Raw genomic sequence first — 19,484 nt, forward strand, 5'->3', positions numbered from 1 at the left:
GAGCTTATCCACAAGGGCTGTCTCACCACGTGGCCTCTGGCTTCCTCAGGAAAGTGTGCAAGGAGGAGCCATTGGCTTTTTAAACTTGGTGTCAGAAGCTCCATCTCAGCACTGCCTAATAGGAGCGAGTCATTAAGTCCAGGCCACACCTAAGTGGGAGAGTTAACAGAGTCCATCAGGTCGGGCTTGCTGGAGGCTGCCTGCCACAGGGAGGAAGAAGACAGCGTCCCCTCCAGTATACTGCATCCTGCAATAGCATGATCGGGAACAGCTCACAACCATATTGGGCAGAAGTGCTGCTCATTGTTGATGTATCTAAAATGGAATACAAGAGGAGGACCAGAAGTTAGAATCTCAGAAATTATCAGAAGCAGTCGCCTTGTTTTTTTTTTTTTAATATTTATTGTGTTTATTTGAAAGAGTTAGAGAGAGAGAGGGAAAGGGAGAGACGAGATAGAGGTCTTCTGTCTGCTGGCTCACTCTCATCAGTGTATGTCGTTTTGGATTTTTCAACTGTTTTCATGTGAGATTCTGTATAATGTTATGAATAATATGGCAGGATGTGTGGATGGGGATTAATGAATTTGCACTGTTTGGAATTACCTTGTCCTTTTCAAGTACCAATCTAGTTCACTTTATACCAAACTTTCTTTTATCATTAATGTAACTCTTGAGACTAAGCTAGAGCTTAGCTTTGAATTCTCTCCGAAAGCCATTTGCTGTGTGAATATATTGCAATAAGCAATAGAGTAAATGAAAAACTGTAACTCGTAGTCTCTACTTTCACATTTACAGTCTGGTTTGGAATAAAAGGTTGAAATGTGTAGATCTTGTGTTTAGGTAGAGTTGTTAGAGGTTGGTTATACAAAGGTGCTTTAAAAAGTTTGTTGAAAATTAACAAAATGTATTTTTTTAAAAGATTTATTTATTTACTTGAAAGATTTACAGAGAGCCGGCGCCGTGGCTCAACAGGCTAATCCTCCACCTAGTGGTGCCGGCACACCGGGTTCTAGTCCCAGTCGGAGCGCTGGATTCTGTCCCGGTTGCCCCTCTTCCAGGCGAGCTCTCTGCTGTGGCCCGGGAGTGCAGTGGAGGATGGCCCAAGTCCTTGGGCCCTGCACCCACATGGGAGACCAGGAGAAACACCTGGCTCCTGGCTTCGGATCAGCGAGATGCGCCGGCCGCGGTGGCCATTGGAGGGTGAACCAGCCGCAAAAAGGAAGACCTTTCTCTCTGTCTCTGTCTCTCTCTCACTATCCACTCTGCCTGTCAAGAAAAAGAGTTAGAGAGAGAGAGAGAGAAAGAAAGGTCTTCCATCTGCTGGTTCACTCCCCAGTCCCCAGGTGGCCTCAATGGCTGGAACAGTGCTGATCCGAAGGCAGGAGCCAGTAACTTCTTCCTGGTCTCCTATGTGGGTGCAAGGGCCCAAGGACTTGGGCCATCTTGTACTGCTTTCCCAAGCACGTTAGGAGGAAACTGGTTTGGAAGTGAAACACACCTGGGTCTCAAACCGGTGCCCATATGTGATGCAGGCATCAGCTTTACCTGTTACGCTACAATGTTAGCCTCAGAAGTGTGTCTAATATTAAATGTGAATATCCACAGTTATTTTTTTAAAATTTTTTTTTTTTTTAAATTTTGACAGGCAGAGTGGACAGTGAGAGAGAGACAGAGAGAAAGGTCTTCCTTTGCCGTTGGTTCACCCTCCAATGGCCACCGCGGCTGGCGTACCGCGCTGATCCAAAGGCAGGAGCCAGGTGCTTATCCTGGTCTCCCATGTGGGTGCAGGGCCCAAGGACTTGGGCCATCCTCCACTGTACTCACGGGCCACAGCAGACAGCTGGCCTGGAAGAGGGGCAACCGGGACAGAATCCAGCGCCCCGACCGGGACTAGAACCTGGTGTGCCGGCGCTTCTAGGTGGAGGATTAGCCTGTTGAGCCACGGCACCGGCCTTCCACAGTTATTTTATTGATACTTCCTGAACATTGAAATGGACACATTGGAGGCTGGCATAGTGGTGTAGTGGATTAAGCCACAGCCTGTGACACTGGCATCCCATATAAACAATGATTTGATTTCTGGCTTCTCCTCTTTTGGTTCAGCTCCCTGCTAATGTGCCTGAAAAGGCAACAAAAGATGACCCAAATACTTGAGACCCTGCCATCCATGTGGGAGACTTGGATGGAGTTCAGGCACCTAGCTTCAGTTTGGTCTAGTCCTGGCTGTTGCAGTCATTTGGGGAATTAGCCAGCAGATGAAAGATACCTATGTACACATTTCTGTCTCTCTCTAGTCCCGTCCCTCTCTGTAACTCTGCCTTTCAAATGAATAAATCTTTTTAATAAAAGAGTTGGACACATGTGGGAAAGCTTGATTGGAGTTGTCAAGTTTCTTTTTCTCTTTATTTTTAAAGATTTTATTTATTTGTTTGAAAGTCAGAGTCTCTACAGCGAGAGGAGAGGCAGAGATAGAGGTCTTCCATCTGATGGTTCACTCCCCAAATGGCCACAACAGCCAGAGCTGTGCTGATCCAAAGCCAGGAGCCAGGAGCCAGGATCTTCTTCCAGGTCTCCCATGTGGGAGCAGGGGCCCAAGGGCTTGGTCCATCTTCTGCTGCTTTCCCAGGCCATAGCAGAGAGCTGGATCGGAAGTGCAGCAGCCGGGTTTCAAACAGACGCCCATATGGGATGCCGACGCTTCAGGCCAGGCCATTAACCCAGTGCACCACAGCGCCAGCCCCATCTGTTTTGTTTTTCAGAGTCTTTACTGATAGAGGGTGATGTTCATTTACCATGTTTCCTTATTTTCTTCATAGGGAGACCAAATTTTGAAGAAGGTGGACCAACATCTGTGGGGAGAAAGCATGAGTTTATACGATCAGAGAGTGAAAACTGGCGTATCTTCAGAGAGGAGCAAAATGGTGAAGATGAGGATGGAGGCTGGCGACTAGCTGGGGCCAGGAGAGACGGTGAGAGGTGGCGGCCTCACAGTCCTGGTAAGAATTCTGCGGAGTGAAAGCATGGAGGGCCTGGAATAAATGTTTGTTGGAGATTCAATGGAAAAGACAAATTGGTAACAAAAAAAGTTCTATTATTTGTGCATCATTCTCAGTCCTATGACTGGAAAAATGTTTCAACATAAAAATCCTTCACCAGGTCTGTTTATCTTGTTTTTCGGGGGTGAATAATATAGTTTAATGGGAAGCACCTGCCACTGACTGCAAAAATGGGAGCGTTTCATTCAGTTTTGTCTAAATCTTAATCTTTGAATCTATTTTTAGTGTTCTTTAAAACTTTTAACTGTGTAATTATACATTTGGGTTGTGTGTAGCCACCTCTATCCACCCCCTAGGGTATTTTCCCCAAACAAGAAAGGATTTATTCTTTTTTTTTTTTCCCCTTCTGAAATGTGATTTATGCTTATTTCAAGAACAAACTTTAAACCCAGGTCAAAAACATAATCACAAGTCATTCTTTTGTCCCTCTAACTTTAGAAAAAGGAGACAGAATAGGCGTGATTAGTGGTTTTTAAGGGTTTCTGTTTGACTCTTAAGAATGCTTCAAACTGTTCTTCTTGGACATTAGATATGCTGGTAATTGAAGACACTGGTGCTTTGTGTTGAAGTTCATTCCCTGTCAAAGTGCCAATTCTGTGCCTCATGATAATCAGATGCAACCTTAAGCATGCAGCCATTCCCAGTGAATTTTCTATGCAGCATTTGCCAGCCATGCACCACAGAAGCTTGCCTTTAATAGAGGAAATTATGATGTAAATAGCTTTCACTTTGTAAATTCAAGTTATCAGCAGAGCTATTAGTTTTTGTCTGAATAAACCTTATCCCAGGCATTTAGAGTATTCTGTGGTGTTGTGGGTAGGTGGAAGCGTAGTGAAATTAACCTTTGCATGCAGTTGTGATGTGCTTATGCCAACTTGTCATAGCTACCCCTTGGGCAGGCTTTCTGTCATTGGTGGGCATTGTTTACATCACAGAATCTAGGCAGTTCTCATCAGTCTGTGTCCTAGACAACCAAATGGTAGAGTTCTCTTCAAGGCCTCGGGGTATTTTGTGCTGAGCTTGCCTAGAAGAAGAAGGGTTTGTAGACTGTGTTCCCAGCCCGCATTCAGTGAAGAATGGACAGGATCTGGGCTGAGGGAGAGGAGAAATTCCAGCTGATCAAAAACAAACAAGGTGAATGTTTGGAAGACAGTGTTTCTGAGCCCAGTGTCTGCTGTTGATTCTGTTGAAGAGAGTTACACAAAGAAACATTTTAGTGTAGCTGTCTACCATTGACCTTCCTCCAGCAGCTTGGAATTTGATTATATATTATCATTTTCCATCTTTCAAACCCTTATTTCTCCCTAATAATGATTTGCATATCAGTTTTGTCATAAACTTGACAGCCCTCAAATTTTGGATCCATTTAAAAATATATTTATTTCAAAGGCAGAGCAACAGAGATGGGAGTGGGATGGTGGTGATAGGGAGATAGATATCTTCCATCCGCTGGTTCACTCCCAGGTCTGGGCCAGTCTGAAAGGAACTGCATCCTGGTCTGCCACTCTTCCATGGGTGGAAGAGGCCCAAGTTCTGCTACCTTCCCGGGTGCATTGACAGGGAGCTGGATTGGAAGCAGAGTAGTCTGGACTTAAACTGGCACTCCATTGTAGAATGCCAGTGTCATTAGTGGCAGTTTAACCCATGGCACCACAATGCCAGTCTCACCCATATATTTTTAAAAGACATTTTGGGTATAAATGAAGATATAATATGTTTGAAAAAACCAACTGTAAATGCATTTTTTAAAACCCAGCATATTCATGGTTTAGTTTGATTATAATGGTTTTTAACTCTAAAAAGGTTATCTTTTATCATTTCTTAGTTTATAATTTTTTTTTTTTTGACAGGCAGAATGGACAGTGAGAGAGACAGACAGAGAGAAAGGTCTTTCTTTTCCATTGGTTCACCCCTCCAGTGGCCGCTGCGGCCAGTGCGCTGTGGCCGGCACACTGCGCTGATTTGAAGCCAGGAGCCAGGTGCTTCTTCTGGTCTCCCATTCGGACTTGGGCCATCCTCCACTGTACTCCCAGGCCACAGCAGAGAGCTGGACTGGAAGAGGAGTGACCGGGACAGAATCTGGCGCCCCCACTGGGACTAGAACCCAGTGTGCCGGCGCCACAGGCGGATGATTAGCCTATTGAGCCGCGACACTGGCAGATTATAATTTTTTCTTAGAATTTTGAGTATAATTCTTCAAAGATTTTTTTTTGTTTATTTTGTTTATTTTTTGTTATTTATTTTGTTTATCTGCCTTATTGAAAGGCAGAGTTATGGAGGTGGGATGTGAAGATACCAAGATATCTTCCATCTGCTGATTCACTCCCCAAATGGCCACAATGGCTGAGGTTGGGCCAAGCCAAAGCCAGGAACGAGGAGCTTCGAACTCTTCTCTCTGCATCCCACATGGGTGGCAGGGGCTTAAGTACTTGGGCCATCTTCTGATACTTTCCCAGTCATGTGAGCAGTGACTGGAGCTGGAGCATCTGGGACTTGAACGCTTTTCCTGCTGTGCCACAATGCTGGCACCTTGAGTACAATTATTTACATATAATTACTTTGACTGATTTTGTTTTATAACAATGGTGTCCAGTTTTAGTTCAAATGTAAGGTTTATAAGGCAGTGGTCAGCATTAATAAGTTGTGGATCTGTCTTAATATACCACATTTAGTTTCATGAATGAAATTTTAACTTATAAGGCAAAAATAAAATTATGGGATGCAGTTTTATCAAAGTGCTTTTCATAGCTGAATACATATAGAGATGTGAGCATTAAAGACAGCCAGGCATTCACTCAGGAACTGAGTTTAGGAAATACAGTAAGAGGGAAGCATGAGCCCGGGCCTAGAAGGGAGGATTCCTGTGTTGGTGCATACTCAGCGCACTCAGGCTGTTCAGACCTGATGGCAGGCAGAGGGCTCTGGAGCTCAGCATTTGCTCATGAACATACCTTTTGTTGTGTAATGGCTCTAGGCTTACATTTAAGCAATCTGGGTCTAGAATTCCCCAGTGTGTGTAAGAGGAGGAGATAGAGGTTTTGTTGTCAGTAGGGGTAGGGTGTGCAGGAACAGGTCTCTTTTTTGTGAGCGGCTTATAGGTTGGTACCTTTGGCATCTTAACGTTTTGCCCTTTTTTATCTTGATTTTTAGATTGCTAGTTTTAGCATACTGGACCTCATTTCTTTGGTGTATATTAGAGACACAGAAATTAGGGATAGGAGATTGTTAGAGGTTAAATCCTGTGCTTCTTTCAAATACTGTTTTAGGCTTGTCACATTTTAGTAAGAACTTCTCTTTCTTTTTTAGAGGAATACCTTAAGTAGGCTTTCATTCTTAGGCATTCTTTTTATGTTGGAAAGAAACGTAATAAATAGTATGCTAGGGTGGATCTAGGAATGTCCCTGGGGTGTAGAATAGAAATCAAAGCTCCCTGGGGAGAATCAGGAGACTAAAGGGGGAGCAGAGTGAGTGTGCTACTGTGGGAAAGCAGGAGAGGATGTGCAGTTAGGTGCTGGCTCTGCTTTGCCATTGTTCCAGCTACTGCTCTGTTCACAGTTTCAGTTTCTTCTTCTTTTTAAAAGGTTTGTTCTGTTTATTTGAAAGGCACAGCTTAGAGAGAGAGAGAGAGAGAGAGAGAGAGATCGATCTTCCATCTGTTAGTTGACTCCCCAAATGGTTGCAAGGGTTGGAGTTGTGCTGCTCTGAAACCAGGAGTCAGTAGATTTCTTCCAGGTCTTCATGTGGGTGCAGAGGCCCAAGCACTTAGGCCATCCTCTGCTGTTTTCCCAGGCACATTAGCAGAGAGCTGATGTGGAAGTGGAGCATCAAGGACTTGAACTGGTATCCACGTGAGCTGCTGGTGCCATTGGCAGCAGCTTTACCCGGTGCTCCACAGTGCCAACCCATAAAGAGTTATTTTTTATTTATTTGAAAGTCAGAGTTACTCTGCAGATGGTTGGGAAGTGGAGCAGCCCAGTCTTGAACCGCTTGCCTGTATGGAATGTTGGCATCTCAGGTAGAGGCTTAACGTGTTACACCACAATGCTGGCCCCGCTGATCAGCCTTTTTTTTTTTTTTTTTTTAAGATTTTTAAAAATTTATTTGAGAGTTAGAGTTACAGACAGTGAGAAGGAGAGAGAGAGGTCTTCTTCCATTGGTTCACTCCCCAAATGGCTGCAACAGCTGGAGCTGTGCCAATCTGAAGCCAGGAGCCAGGAGCTTCTTCCTGGTCTCCCACATGAGTGCGGGGGCCCCAGAACTTGGGCCATTTTCTACTGCTTTCCCAGGCCATAGCAGAGAGCTGGACTAGAAGTGGAGCATCCAGGACTAGAACCGGCGCCCATATTGGATGCTGGCACTGCAGGCAGAGGATTAACCTACTGCACCACGGTGCCGGCCCCTGATTAGTCTTTTAAATCAAGCACCTAAAACTTACTATTTCTGGGGACTGGTATTTGGTGTAATGCTCAAGACACGTCCTGGGATGCCTTCGTCTGTTTGGAATGCTTGGGTTCTGGTCCCAGCTCCAGTCCCAGTTCCAGTTTCCTGCTGGTGTGCGTCCTGGGAGGCAGCAGGTGATGGCCCAAGTACCTGTGTCCTGGGCCAGCATCACAGTGCAGTGGATCAAACCGCTGGCATCCTGTATCAGAGTGCTGGTTTGAGTCCTTCCTGCTCTTCTTCTGATCCAGCTCCCTGCTAATGCCCCTGGGAAAGCAGCAGATGATGGCCCAAGTACCTAGGGCCCCTGCCAACCATGTGGGAGACCTGGATGGGGTTCTTGGCTCCTGGTTTCTCATTCCTGCTCAGCCCTGGCTGTGTAGGGCATTTGGGAAATGAACCAGAAGATGTGAAAATTGCTCTTTGCCTCTCCACAGAAACCGACAACAAATACTCCAAGCTCCAAACTTCATTTAATTGGCCTACTTTTCTTTTTAGCGGGTTGATCAGTTTGAATTTTATGTTGATTATTGTTTTCTTTATTTCCTATCGTGATTTTCTTTTTCAAATATTGTCATAAACGTATTCAGCATTTGTATCCTCCTTATTCCCAGATGGCCCTCGTTCTGCGGGCTGGCGGGAACACATGGAACGGCGTAGAAGGTTTGAGTTTGATTTTCGAGATCGGGACGATGAGCGGGGCTACCGCAGGGTGCGCTCTGGCAGCGGAAGCGTAGACGACGACAGGGACAGCTTGCCAGAATGGTGCTTAGAGGATGCCGACGAGGAGATGGGCACGTTCGACTCGTCAGGAGCATTCCTGTCTCTCAAAGTAAGGCCTCTGTCTTGAGGGTGGTGACAAGCCCTGATTGTAGAGCACATCCAGACGTGGGGTCCCAATGTGAGGCTGACGTTTTCTTCTCTTTTTGCTACAGAAAGTGCAGAAAGAGCCTATTCCAGAGGAGCAGGAGATGGACTTCCGACCCGTGGAGGAAGGGGAGGAGTGTTCGGACTCTGAAGGTAGCCATAAAGAAGAGGCCAAAGAACCTGATAAGATAACCAAGAGAGAGGGGGAGAAAACAGATGGTGCAGGAGCTGGTGAGGCCCGTTTTCTACCACCCCTTATTCCATCAAGCTAAACATTACTTTGTTTATTTAAGGTGATTTTGTGTTTCAGAAGCTAGTGAGGAAACATCTCAGACCTCATCCTCGCCTGCTAGACCAGGTACTCCCTCCGGTCACCAGCCTCAGGAAGCATCACAGTTTGAAAGGAAAGAGGAGCCCCAAACGGAGCAGGTGCAAGAAGCTGAAGAGGAAAGTCGGACGGAAAACAGTCTCCCAGCCAGTGTGCCCAGCAGAGGGGATGGTATGTGTGTGAGAGCAGCCAAATTAAAATAGGATTCTGCTGAGGCTAGTAATCACAGATACAATAGGCTTTTATTTATGCCTTTTAGAATGGCTTTTATGTGAACAGGTTGTTTTTCCAGTAAACCCATTCAAACAGAGCTTCTCACGTATGATGTGTCCATTCCAGAATTCACCAAAATAGAGTTAAATCTGCAAGGGTGGGGCTCCGGATTCTTACTTCACAGGGTGTTATGTCTGATCCACCTTGGTGTACTCCAGCAAATTGGTTTGGACATCCTCTGCGTTAATTTCATTCCCATTATCAGACGGTTAACTTCCTTTCATGTAATGTCTGTCTATGTAGTGAGCTTTAATTACCAGACACGTTAATGTTATTGTCCCAAAAGAGGCTGTAAAGAGAACATGGATGAATTCGGAAGTCCGTTGCCTTCGCCAGAGAATGTGTCTCTACTGATACTGCTGTATTGATTTAAATTGTTCACATACCTCAGTCATTTCTGTATTTTGTTTTACTTTATGTATTTAAAAAATGACATTATAATGATTGATGTTAAAAGGTTACTTGGTTCATTCTCCATAAAAATGTAGAAATGGCCCGTGAGTCCCGACTTGATAGAGCATCTGCCTCCCTCTGTGAAGTTTCAGGACTTGTCTGTTTCCCTCACACTGTTCATCAGCCTCAAAGCCTCTTTGGTCCTGAAGCATGTCCTGTGGTCTTTCCACGCCTCAATATTATAATCAGAACTCTTCCACCCAGAGCTCCCAAGCTGTTAGGTGTCATACCCGCTTTGTTTCTTAAACAGTGAGCATTATTCCTGACAGAGCATCACAGTAGTATAAAGACCTGTGTTTTATCTTTTTACCCCAATAGACTAATATTTTGAGAGCCTGACAGACATTTCTCTTTAGTTTTTTATTCTAGAACAAAGCTTAAAAGAATATACAATGGAATTTAGCAAGAATTTTAATCTGTTTATCAGCTACTGTGGGATTTGTACATCTTGAGGCCTGTTTGATTTGTAGTAGTTGTTTCTCAGTTATAATATGCTGCATGGTACATTCTCTTGAATGCACATGCCTAAGGCTTTAGGAAACTCTAGGGAACTTGAGTATTGAGTTCAAGTGTGTGTGTAAGTGTGTGTGTGTAAAAAGCTTTATCTATTTATTTGAAATGCAGAGTTAGAGAAAGAGAAGGAGAAACACACAGAAGTCTTCCATTCACTGGTTTACTTCCCAAGTTGGTGCAATGGCCAGGCCTGGGCCAGGCTGAAGCCAGGAGCCTGGAAGTCAATCTGGGTCTCCCCACATGGGTGGCAGGAGCTGAAGCATTGGGCCATCTTCTGCTGCTTTTACAAGCAGATTAGCAGGGTTCAAAAGTGGGGCAGCCAGTCCTCCAACCAGCACCCTTATGGGATGTTGGCATTGTGGACAACAGCTTACCCCGCTGCACTACAACATTGGCCCCAGACTTTTTTTTTTTTTTTTAATTTATTTATTTATTTGAAAGAGTTACACAGAGAGAGGAGAAGCAGAGGGAGAGGGAGAGAGAGAGAGAGAGAGAGAGAGAGAGAGGTTTTCCATCCGATGGTTCACTCCCCAGATGGCTGCAACGGCCAGAGTGCACTGATTCGAAGTTGGGAACCAGGAGCTTCTTCTGGGTCTCCCACGTGGGTGCAGAGGTCCAGGGACTTGCGTCCATCATCTTACTGCTATCCCAGGCTATAGCAGAGAGCAGGATCGGAAGTAGAGCAGCCGGAACTAGAACTGGCGCCCATATTGGGTGCTGGCACTTCAGGCCAGGGCGTTAACCCACTGCGCCACAGCACCGGCCCCCCCAGATGTTTATTAATAAAGCTTCAGAGATGTGTATTGGAGTTTGAAATTCTAGATTTAAAGTTTATAGAGGAGATAAAGCATCTGTGTTTGTATCAGAAAGCCAGGGCAAAAAGAAATTATGGGAGTCCACTGTGGGCAGACTCTTGGAATGCTTCTGGAAGCTAGTGAACTCATATTGGAATAATGAGTAGAATGGGATGTAGATGTAGCTAGATATATTGGGAGAGAGCATTTCAGCACCATGGAACCATGAAATCTAAGGTGAGAAAGTGGAATAATTTAGCCATGGGTAAGAATGAGTTTTTGTTTAGTTAGATGAAGTGTGAGTTGTGAAAATCAGGCTGGTGAAAAGCATGGTTGGACTGTGAGGTTGATAACTGTGTAGTGAAAATCCATGACACATGCGGTTCACTGTGACCTGTTAAGTCGCCCTGAGTGGCCAGGATGAGATAGGCAGTGCACTTGTAAAGGAAGGTGATGGCAGATAATACGACAGTGGAAGTTGACAGGCCTGTGTTGTGGTGCAGCAGGTTAAGCCACCACTTGTGACACTTGGATCCTACATTGGAGTGCTGGTTTAGAGTCGTGATTGCTCTGCGTGTGATACAGCCTCCTGCTAATGCACCTGGGAAGCAGCAGTTAATGGCATAAGTGTTTGGGGCCCTGCTACCCCTGAGGGGAGACCCTGTGGAATTTCTGGCTCCTGGCTTTGGCTTGACCCAAACCTGGGTGTTGTGACCATTTGGGGAATGAACCAGTGGATAGAAGATCAGCTTCTCTTTGTCTCTGCCTTTCTGTAGCTCTGTCTTCCAAAGAAATAAACAAATACATTTCTTAAAAAAAAAAAAAAAAAAAAATGACAGGCTTGTCATTGTGTATCAGGATCAAGAAGAGGGAGGAGGGACCCGGGCTGTGTCACAGTAGGTTAAACCTCCGTCTGCAACACTGGCATCCCATATGGGTGCCGTTTTGAGTCCCGGCTCTCCACTTCCAACCCAGCTCCTTGCTAATGCACCTGGGAGAGCAATAGAAGATGGCCCTAAGTACTTGGGGCCCTGCACACATGTTGTTGACCCGGGACTCAGAAGAAACTTCTGGCTTCTGGCTTTGGATTGGCCCAGCTCCAGCCGTTGCAGCCATTTGGGGAGTGAACCAGTAGATAGAAGACTTCTCTCTGTCTCTGTCTCTCCCTCTCTATAACTTTGCCTCCCAAATGAGTGTTTTTAAAAAAAATGCTGATTAAGAAGAGGGAAGAGTCTGAAATTATACCATCTTTGAAAGGATTATGGTATCATCCACAGGAAAGAGTGAAAGCTGAGGAGTGGAGAGTAAATTGTTTTGAACATTGATTCTGAGGTGTCAATGAAAAATTAATGTAGAAATGGCCAGAGAGCAGTTGTGAATAAGTAACTAACTAAATGGGAGTTTTAGGCCATGGAGAGAATCAAAGTCTAAAAGATGACATGCACTTCTTTAGGGTGAGAAGAAAAATGGACTAAGAACAAAACCTTGGGTCATTACTGCTTTAGAGGGTGGACAGAGGAAGAAGCAGAGAAACACTCTGAGGGTACCAGTGGAGCCAGGTGGGACCCAAGGAAGCTAAGGAAGGAGAAAGTTTGAGTGCGGAGCTGGGTTGAAAGGTCGGGTGCCACCAGGAGGTCAGATGCAGATGAGGAGAAATCCGAATTTGGCGACTTTGTTTCGCCACTTATTGTTGAGAGGAGCTGTACTTGGGAGGTGGAGGGGGGAGTCACATTTTGATTTGGTAGTGGTTGAAACAACATGTATAGGTTGTTGTCCTTTAAAATAGTTTGGTAGAGAAAGAGAGTAACAGGTATTGGGGAGAAGCTGCCTGTAACTGAATCAACAGGATTTCCCAGGAGAGACTGCAGTTGTCTGCCGTTATTTCTTTCCCACTTGTATACTAAGAGCCTGCAGAGTGAGAAGTTAGAAATAGGAGCCAAAGCCGGCGCCTCGGCTCACTAGGCTAATCCTCCACCTTGCGGCGCCGGCACACCGGGTTCTAGTCCCGGTCGGCGCGCCGGATTCTGTCCTGGTTGCCCCTCTTCCAGCCCAGCTGTCTGCTGTGGTGCAGGAGTGCAGTGGAGGATGGCCCAAGTGCTTGGGCCCTGCACCCGCATGGGAGACCAGGAGAAGCACCTGGCTCCTGCCATCGGATCAGCGCGGTGCGCCGGCAGCAGCACGCCAGCCGCGGCGGCCATTGGAAGACCTTTCTCTCTGTCTGTCTCTCTCACTGTCCACTCTGCCTGTCCAAAAAAAAAAAAGAAATAGGAACCAAGACAGAACCTTGCGCACTTTTTATTCATTTTGAGAGGAATATCGCACGGTACAGGTAGACTGCTAGTGCTTTGCAGTATCCTAAATGGTCATCCTAAAGCACATACTAATGAATTATATTAATTATGACTGAAATGTGTACTTTTCAAGGTAATTGCCTGTAGATTTCATAAAGGTTTTGATGAGGCATTCATTATTTTTGAGAAGATGTGGGGTGCTTTGCTTATCATTTGGAAATGTGTTATGAAGAAGGGGTTAGACTGAGTTCAAAATGTTGACGTACACGCATTGGATAGGTACTCTGGTGACAGACAGACACGTAAAAGGGCTTTTACCTTTTAACCCTTGTCTTTGTCATTCTGCCTGTGTGGAGAGAAATACTGCACTTCTCCATGGGGTAGCAGCAGCGCTCGTGACAGGGCTTACGTTGCTCTTGGCCCCTAGCAGGCTGCCTAGCCTAGTGTTGCTCTGCCTGAGAGTCTGTATTTCAAAGGAGTTTCATCTGTTACAATTTTTTTTCCCTAGAAATGGTTCCTGATGTCCAGCAGCCCCTGTCTCAGATTCCTTCAGATCCAGCCTCTCCTCTCCTCATACTTCCACCTCCTGTTCCCAGTCCCAGTCCTGCCCTCCGGCCAGTTGAAATGCCAGTCGTGGGTGCTCCTGGTATGGGCAGCGTTTCCACAGAGCCAGATGATGAGGAGGGTCTCAAACACTTGGAGCAGGTAACATTCTGACATTCCTCTGCCTCCTCTCAAATTGCTATAAAAAGTTTAAAAAAAAAAAAGCACTAAATAAATATTCAAGTATATAACTTTTGCATACTATATTTACAGGAAAAGTTGGTTGTTTAGTATTTATTTGTGTCAGTAATTGCCTTTTAATAATTTCATGCTTATAAGTTTCTGCTATGTAGCAGTTATTATGTCAGGTTATTTTTTCCTCTTCTGAGGTTGCCCTCAGCTGTTTACTTTTCTTTTTTCTTTTTGGACATTAATGGAATGCCAGAAATGGCGAATACAAACAGCTGTGCACGGGCACTGTGTCTTCTGTGTTTTTGCCTCAAATATAACAAGAGAAATAGTTAAACTCTCCATGTTGATATCGTATTCCTGTTTCTGGATTTCCCTAAGATTGTATATACTGTTTTTATATGTAAAGTAAATAATAGCTTGCTTTTTGACGAAAGAATTTCTCTTCGGCTTGAGATAGTAGCAGGAAACGTTGAAGACAGGAAGGATGAGATAGTGTCTTAGTAAAGCTTGTCAGAACTTTATTTCTAATTGTGTTAACTGAGCCTCGTGTTCTTTCAACATCCCTGTTTTTATAAGTTTAGTTTATGCAGTTAGAGTTGAACGGGACTTATTAGTTTAAAAAGTACCTTGTTAATATGTGGATTAGAATCCTGGGCTTTGATCTGTACCCATTTGTATTTCAATCTGTTGGTTTGCTTAATACTTTTGAGACCTTGAGTAAGACTTGCTGTCTCCGATCTTTAATTTCCCTTATGCAAATTAGGGATAGTACCTATTTCATGACATTGCTGAAAAATTGTTATATGCTGTCTTCCTCGCATAGTGTCTTTCACTGTTCAAGTAGTCCAAAACAACAACAACCTAAGGTCAGCATTATTATTAGGTGTACAAGTATTATTTTAGGATTATTTGTTTGCTCACTCCATTTTTTGTTTTTCTGTTAATAGCAAGCTGAAAAGATGGTGGCTTATCTCCAAGATAGTGCTCTAGACGATGAGAGGCTGGCATCAAAGCTGCAAGAGCACAGAGCTAAAGGAGTGTCAGTTCCATTGATGCATGAAGCGATGCAAAAGTGGTATTACAAAGATCCTCAGGGAGAAATTCAAGGCAAGTTGTTCCTTTCTACTTCAAGTACTAAGTGTTTACCATTGCTTCCAGAAGCTCTAAGAAGACAATTGGTTAAGGTACATTTGCATAAGAGGAAAGTATATAAGGAGAGATGAAAATCATTTGAATACAAGGCAGATGTCATGACTAATGTAATGGGCCTAGGGACAGAATGTTCTGGATGCTGTCAGTTGCGGCATCCCAGCTTGTTAAGAGGGCAGGTCATGTCTCATCTTCTTTGTTCTCGTCTCCTTCACTATGTAAAGGTGACAGCAGTCCTGGTTGGGGACTTTAATGTTAGTTTAAGGGGATGGGATACAAACACTAAGAACTGTTAGCAGTGTCTGAGGAAAGGTAGGGCTGTGTAACAGATTTGTTTGGTGCCTAAGTTGGATTAGAATAGAGGAGAGTGCTCTCAGTGATATTCGTTTCTTCATTTCTGTTTTTTTTTTTTTTTTTTTTAAGATTTATTTCTTTATTTGAAAGAATTAAACAGAGAGAGGAAAGGGAGGTGGCTTTACCCGTTATGCCACAGCACCGGCCTCATTTCTGTTTTTGCAATATTTGTTTTTAACCTGCAAACTGTTGTTGAGGATAATAGTGTCAGTCTCAGGATGGCACTTCGTCAAGCTCTCTCCAGTGTGTTTACTCCCAGTTTACTCTCAGAGCCCTTGCCTTGTTGTATTTTCCTTCATAGCATTCCTGCTGCATATCTTTTCTTTCTTTCTTTTTTTGAAAAGATTTATTTATTTATCTGAAAGAGTTACGCAGAGAGAGATGTCCTCCAACCGATAGTTCACTCCCCAGATGGCTGCAAGGGGCGTAGCTGCGCTGATCAGGAGCCAGGAGCCTCCTCTGGGTCTCCCACATGGGTGCAGGGGCCTAAGGACTTGGGTCATCCTCCACTGCTTCTCCAGGCCACAGCAGAGAGCTGGATGGGAAGTAGAGCAACTGGGACACAAACTGGCACCCATATGGGATGCTGGCACTGCAGGCAGTGGCTTTGCCCACTATGCCACAGCGCTGGCCCCCCTGCTGCACTTCATTGTATGAATATGTTCACTGTTGAATGCTCCAGTGGAGGGGTCAGTGCTGTGGCATAGGAGACTAAGTCTCCGCCTGTGGTCCCAGCATCCTATATGCTCATTCATTGGTTCAAGTCCTGGCTGCTCCTCTTCTGATCCAGCTCTCTGCTAGGCCTGGGAAAGCACTGGAAGATGGCCCAAGTGCTTGGGCTCCTGCAGCTGCATGGGAGACTTGGAAGAAGCACCTGGCTCCTGGCACCGAATCAGCTCAACACCAACCATTGTGTCCAGCGGATTGGAAGACCTTTCTCTCTGTCTCCCTCTCTCTGTAACTCTACCTCTCAAAGGAATAAAATCTTAAAACAAAAGCAAAAAGCAGTGGAATATGAAATACATGAGAGCAGTGCTTTGTGTGTATGTGCATGTTTCATTTAAATTTCTTTGAGGATAACGGTAGCTTTGCATGGGTTTGTGAGATATAATAGAGAGTCCATGTACCTTTTACCCAGTTTTCCCCATGGCAGTCTCTTGCCTGCCTATTGTACAGTTATCACAGCCAGGGTGTCGACAATGAGGCAGTCAAGATTCAGAACTTTTTTTTAAAGATTTAATTATTTATTTATTTGAAAGGCAGAGTTACAGAGACAGAGGCACATAGAGAGAGAACTCGTGGGTTTACTCCCCAAATGGCTGCAATGGCTAGAGCTGTGCCAATCCGAAGCCAGGAACCAGGCGTCTCCTCCTGGTTTCCCATGTGGGTACAGGGGCCCAACGACTTGGGCCAGGGCCATCCTCTACTGCTTTCCCAGGCCATAGCAGAGAGATGGATGGGAAGAAGAGCAGCTGGGACTCGAACTGGCACCCACATGGGATGCCGGCACAGTAGACGGAGGATTAACCTTCTGCACCACGGCACCGGCCCCAGAATGTTACATCTTTAAAGGGAATCATAGACATGCACCCTTTTGGGATTGGCTTTGTTCATCCAGTGGAATGATCTGGAGACCCATCCAAGCAGAGTTGCAGAGAGACAGAGAGAGAGAGAGAGAGATAGATAGAAAGAATCAGAGCTCTTTTATGCTGGTTCACTCCCCAAATGGCCTCAATGGCTGTGATGGGCCAGGCCAAAGCCAGGACCGAGGAACTTCATCTGGATCTCCCATGTTGGTGTTAGGAGTTCAAGCACTTGGGCCATCTTCCATTGCTTTCTCGGGTACATAGTAGGAAGCAGATCTGCAGTAACTGGGACTCAAGCCAGAGTTGTGATAATAGGATGCAGTGTAACCTGCTGTGCCACAACACTGGTCACTGTTTTCAGTTTTTTGGTTCTCTTGCATTTTCCTATAATTTTTGGAATAATCTTGCCCATATAAAGATCTTGCTGAATTTTGATATAAATTGTTAAACTTTTTTTTTTTTTTTTTAAATTTGGAAGGCAAATCTATTAGAGTGAGGGAGAGACAAATCTTCTGTCATCTGGTTCACTCCCCAAATGGCTGCAGTGGAAGCCAGGAGCTTGGAACTTTATCTTGGTCTCCCACTTGGGTGGCAGGGACCTAGCATTTGCGGCATCCTCTGCTGCCTTCCCAGGTGCACCAGCAGGGAGCTGAATCAGAAGCGGAGAAACCAGGACTTGAACCGGCACTTACATGACATGTTGGCATTGCAGGTGGCAGCTTAATCCGCCATCCCACAACCCTCACAGCTGTGTTTTTAACTTCAGTGCCTGTGTGTCTGTTGCGGGTACACAGAAATAGAATTCAGTTTGGGGCATTTATCTTTCATTCTGTTTACCTCTCTGAGCTCGTTTATTAGTTCAAGGAGATATTTTGGTTTTCTGTCTCTGTGGTAGATTTTTGAGATTCTGTGTATACAATCATTTCACTTTTAAAAAATGATTTTATGCATATCAGCGTACATACTTTCCTAAAAAATATTTATTTTTTTGAAAAACAGATTGACCGCTGGCGCCGCGGCTCACTAGGCTAATCCTCCGCCTTGCGGCGCCGGCACACCGGGTTCTAGTCCCGGTCGGGGCACCGATCCTGTCCCGGTTGCCCCTCTTCCAGGCCAGCTCTCTGCTGTGGCCAGGGAGTGCAGTGGAGGATGGCCCAAGTCCTTGGGCCCTGCACCCGCAGGGGAGACCAGGAGAAGCACCTGGCTCCTGCCATCGGATCAGCACGGTGCGCCGGCCGCAGTGCGCTACCGCGGCGGCCATTGGAGGGTGAACCAACGGCAAAAGGAAGACCTTTCTCTCTGTCTCTCTCTCACTGTCCACTCTGCCTGTCAAAAAAAAAAAGAAAAAAAAAAAAAAAGAAAAACAGATTGACCAAGAGAGAAGGAGAGATAGAAGAGAGAAAACATTTCCATTTGCTGTTTTACTTCCCAAATGGTTGCTACAGCCAGGTCTGAGACAGGCTGAAACCAGGAGCCAGGAACTCCATCCTGGTCTCCCGCATGGGTAGCAGGGGCCCAAGTACTTTGGCCATCTGCTGTCTTCCCAGGTGCGTTAGCAGGGAGCTGGAGTGAAAGCTGAACAGCAAGGACTTGAACCCGTGCTCTGATACACAATGTCAATGACCGCACCAGAACGCCAGCCTGTCATTTCACTCTCAAATGGGACAGTTTGCTTTGCTTCCAATGTATATGCCTTTTATTTTCTTTTGATACCTAAAAATTTTTTTTAGATTTATTTAGTTAGTTTTGAAAGTATCCTAGAAGGAGAGGCAAACAGAGAAAAGAGTAAGAGCGAGAGCGAGAGAGAGAGAGAGAGAGAAAGAAATCTTCCTTTCACTGATTCATTCCCTAAGTGGCTGCAACAGCTAGGTCTAGGCCAGGCAAAAGCCAGGAGCCCAGAATTCCATCCTGGTCTCCCACATCAGGAGGTAGGAGACCAAGTACTCGCCATCTTAGGCTACTCTCCTAGGTGCGATAACAGGAAGGTGGATTGGAAGCAGAGCAGCTGGGACTAAAACTAGCACTCTGATACGGGATGCTGGCATCATAAGCAACAGGTGAACCTTCTGTACCACAACACCAGCCCCTCTAATGTGAACTTTTAATATAAATTTCTCTCTTAGCACTTCTTTGGTGCTAGTAATTTAAAATAGTCATTCAGTTCTGTGTATTTTCTTTTTTTCCCAAGATTTATTTATTTGAAAGACAGAGTTACAAAGAGGCAGAGGCAGAGAGAGAGGGGGAAAGAGAGGTCTTCTATCCACTGGTTCATCCCCCAAATGGCCGCAAAGGCCAGAGCCGGGCCAATCCAAAGCCAGGAGCCAGGAGCTTCTTCCAGGTCTCCCAGATGGGTCCAGGGGCCCAAGGACTTGGGCCATCTTCTACTGCTTTCCCAGGTTATAGCAGAGAGCTGGATCAGAAGTTTAACAGGGACTTGAACTGGCATCCATATGGGATGCTGGCACTGCAGGCAGTGGTCTTATCTGCTATGCCACAGTGCCAGCCCCTGTCATTTTCTTGATTTTTTTTAACCCATGGATTATTTTGAAGTGTGTGTTTTAGTTTGCCAACCATTTGAGATTTTCCTTCCTTTTAATGATTTCTGGCTTGATTCTGTTGTGGACAAAGAAAATACTATGTGTGATTTC

The 19,484-nt window shown here is 45.2% G+C and overlaps 1 protein-coding gene across 4 annotated transcripts in view; it reads left to right on the forward strand.

Moving 5' to 3' along the window:
• The window catches only part of GIGYF2 (GRB10 interacting GYF protein 2), a 152,026-nt gene that overhangs the window by 90,083 nt on the left and 42,459 nt on the right, over positions 1-19,484 (forward strand). For 3 of the 4 annotated variants that reach the window (XM_062193489.1, XM_062193501.1, XM_062193509.1), the window contains 6 exons: positions 2,817-2,996; positions 8,108-8,325; positions 8,429-8,591; positions 8,671-8,859; positions 13,521-13,717; positions 14,695-14,854. In XM_062193489.1, the coding sequence (XP_062049473.1) occupies positions 2,817-2,996; positions 8,108-8,325; positions 8,429-8,591; positions 8,671-8,859; positions 13,521-13,717; positions 14,695-14,854 (1,107 nt within the window). The remainder of the gene's footprint in view (positions 1-2,816; positions 2,997-8,107; positions 8,326-8,428; positions 8,592-8,670; positions 8,860-13,520; positions 13,718-14,694; positions 14,855-19,484) is intronic. The other variant, XM_062193495.1, reaches the window with a different exon arrangement.

The sequence above is a fragment of the Lepus europaeus genome, chromosome 1 (genome assembly GCF_033115175.1).
Source record: "Lepus europaeus isolate LE1 chromosome 1, mLepTim1.pri, whole genome shotgun sequence".
Classification (NCBI taxonomy): domain Eukaryota; kingdom Metazoa; phylum Chordata; class Mammalia; order Lagomorpha; family Leporidae; genus Lepus; species Lepus europaeus.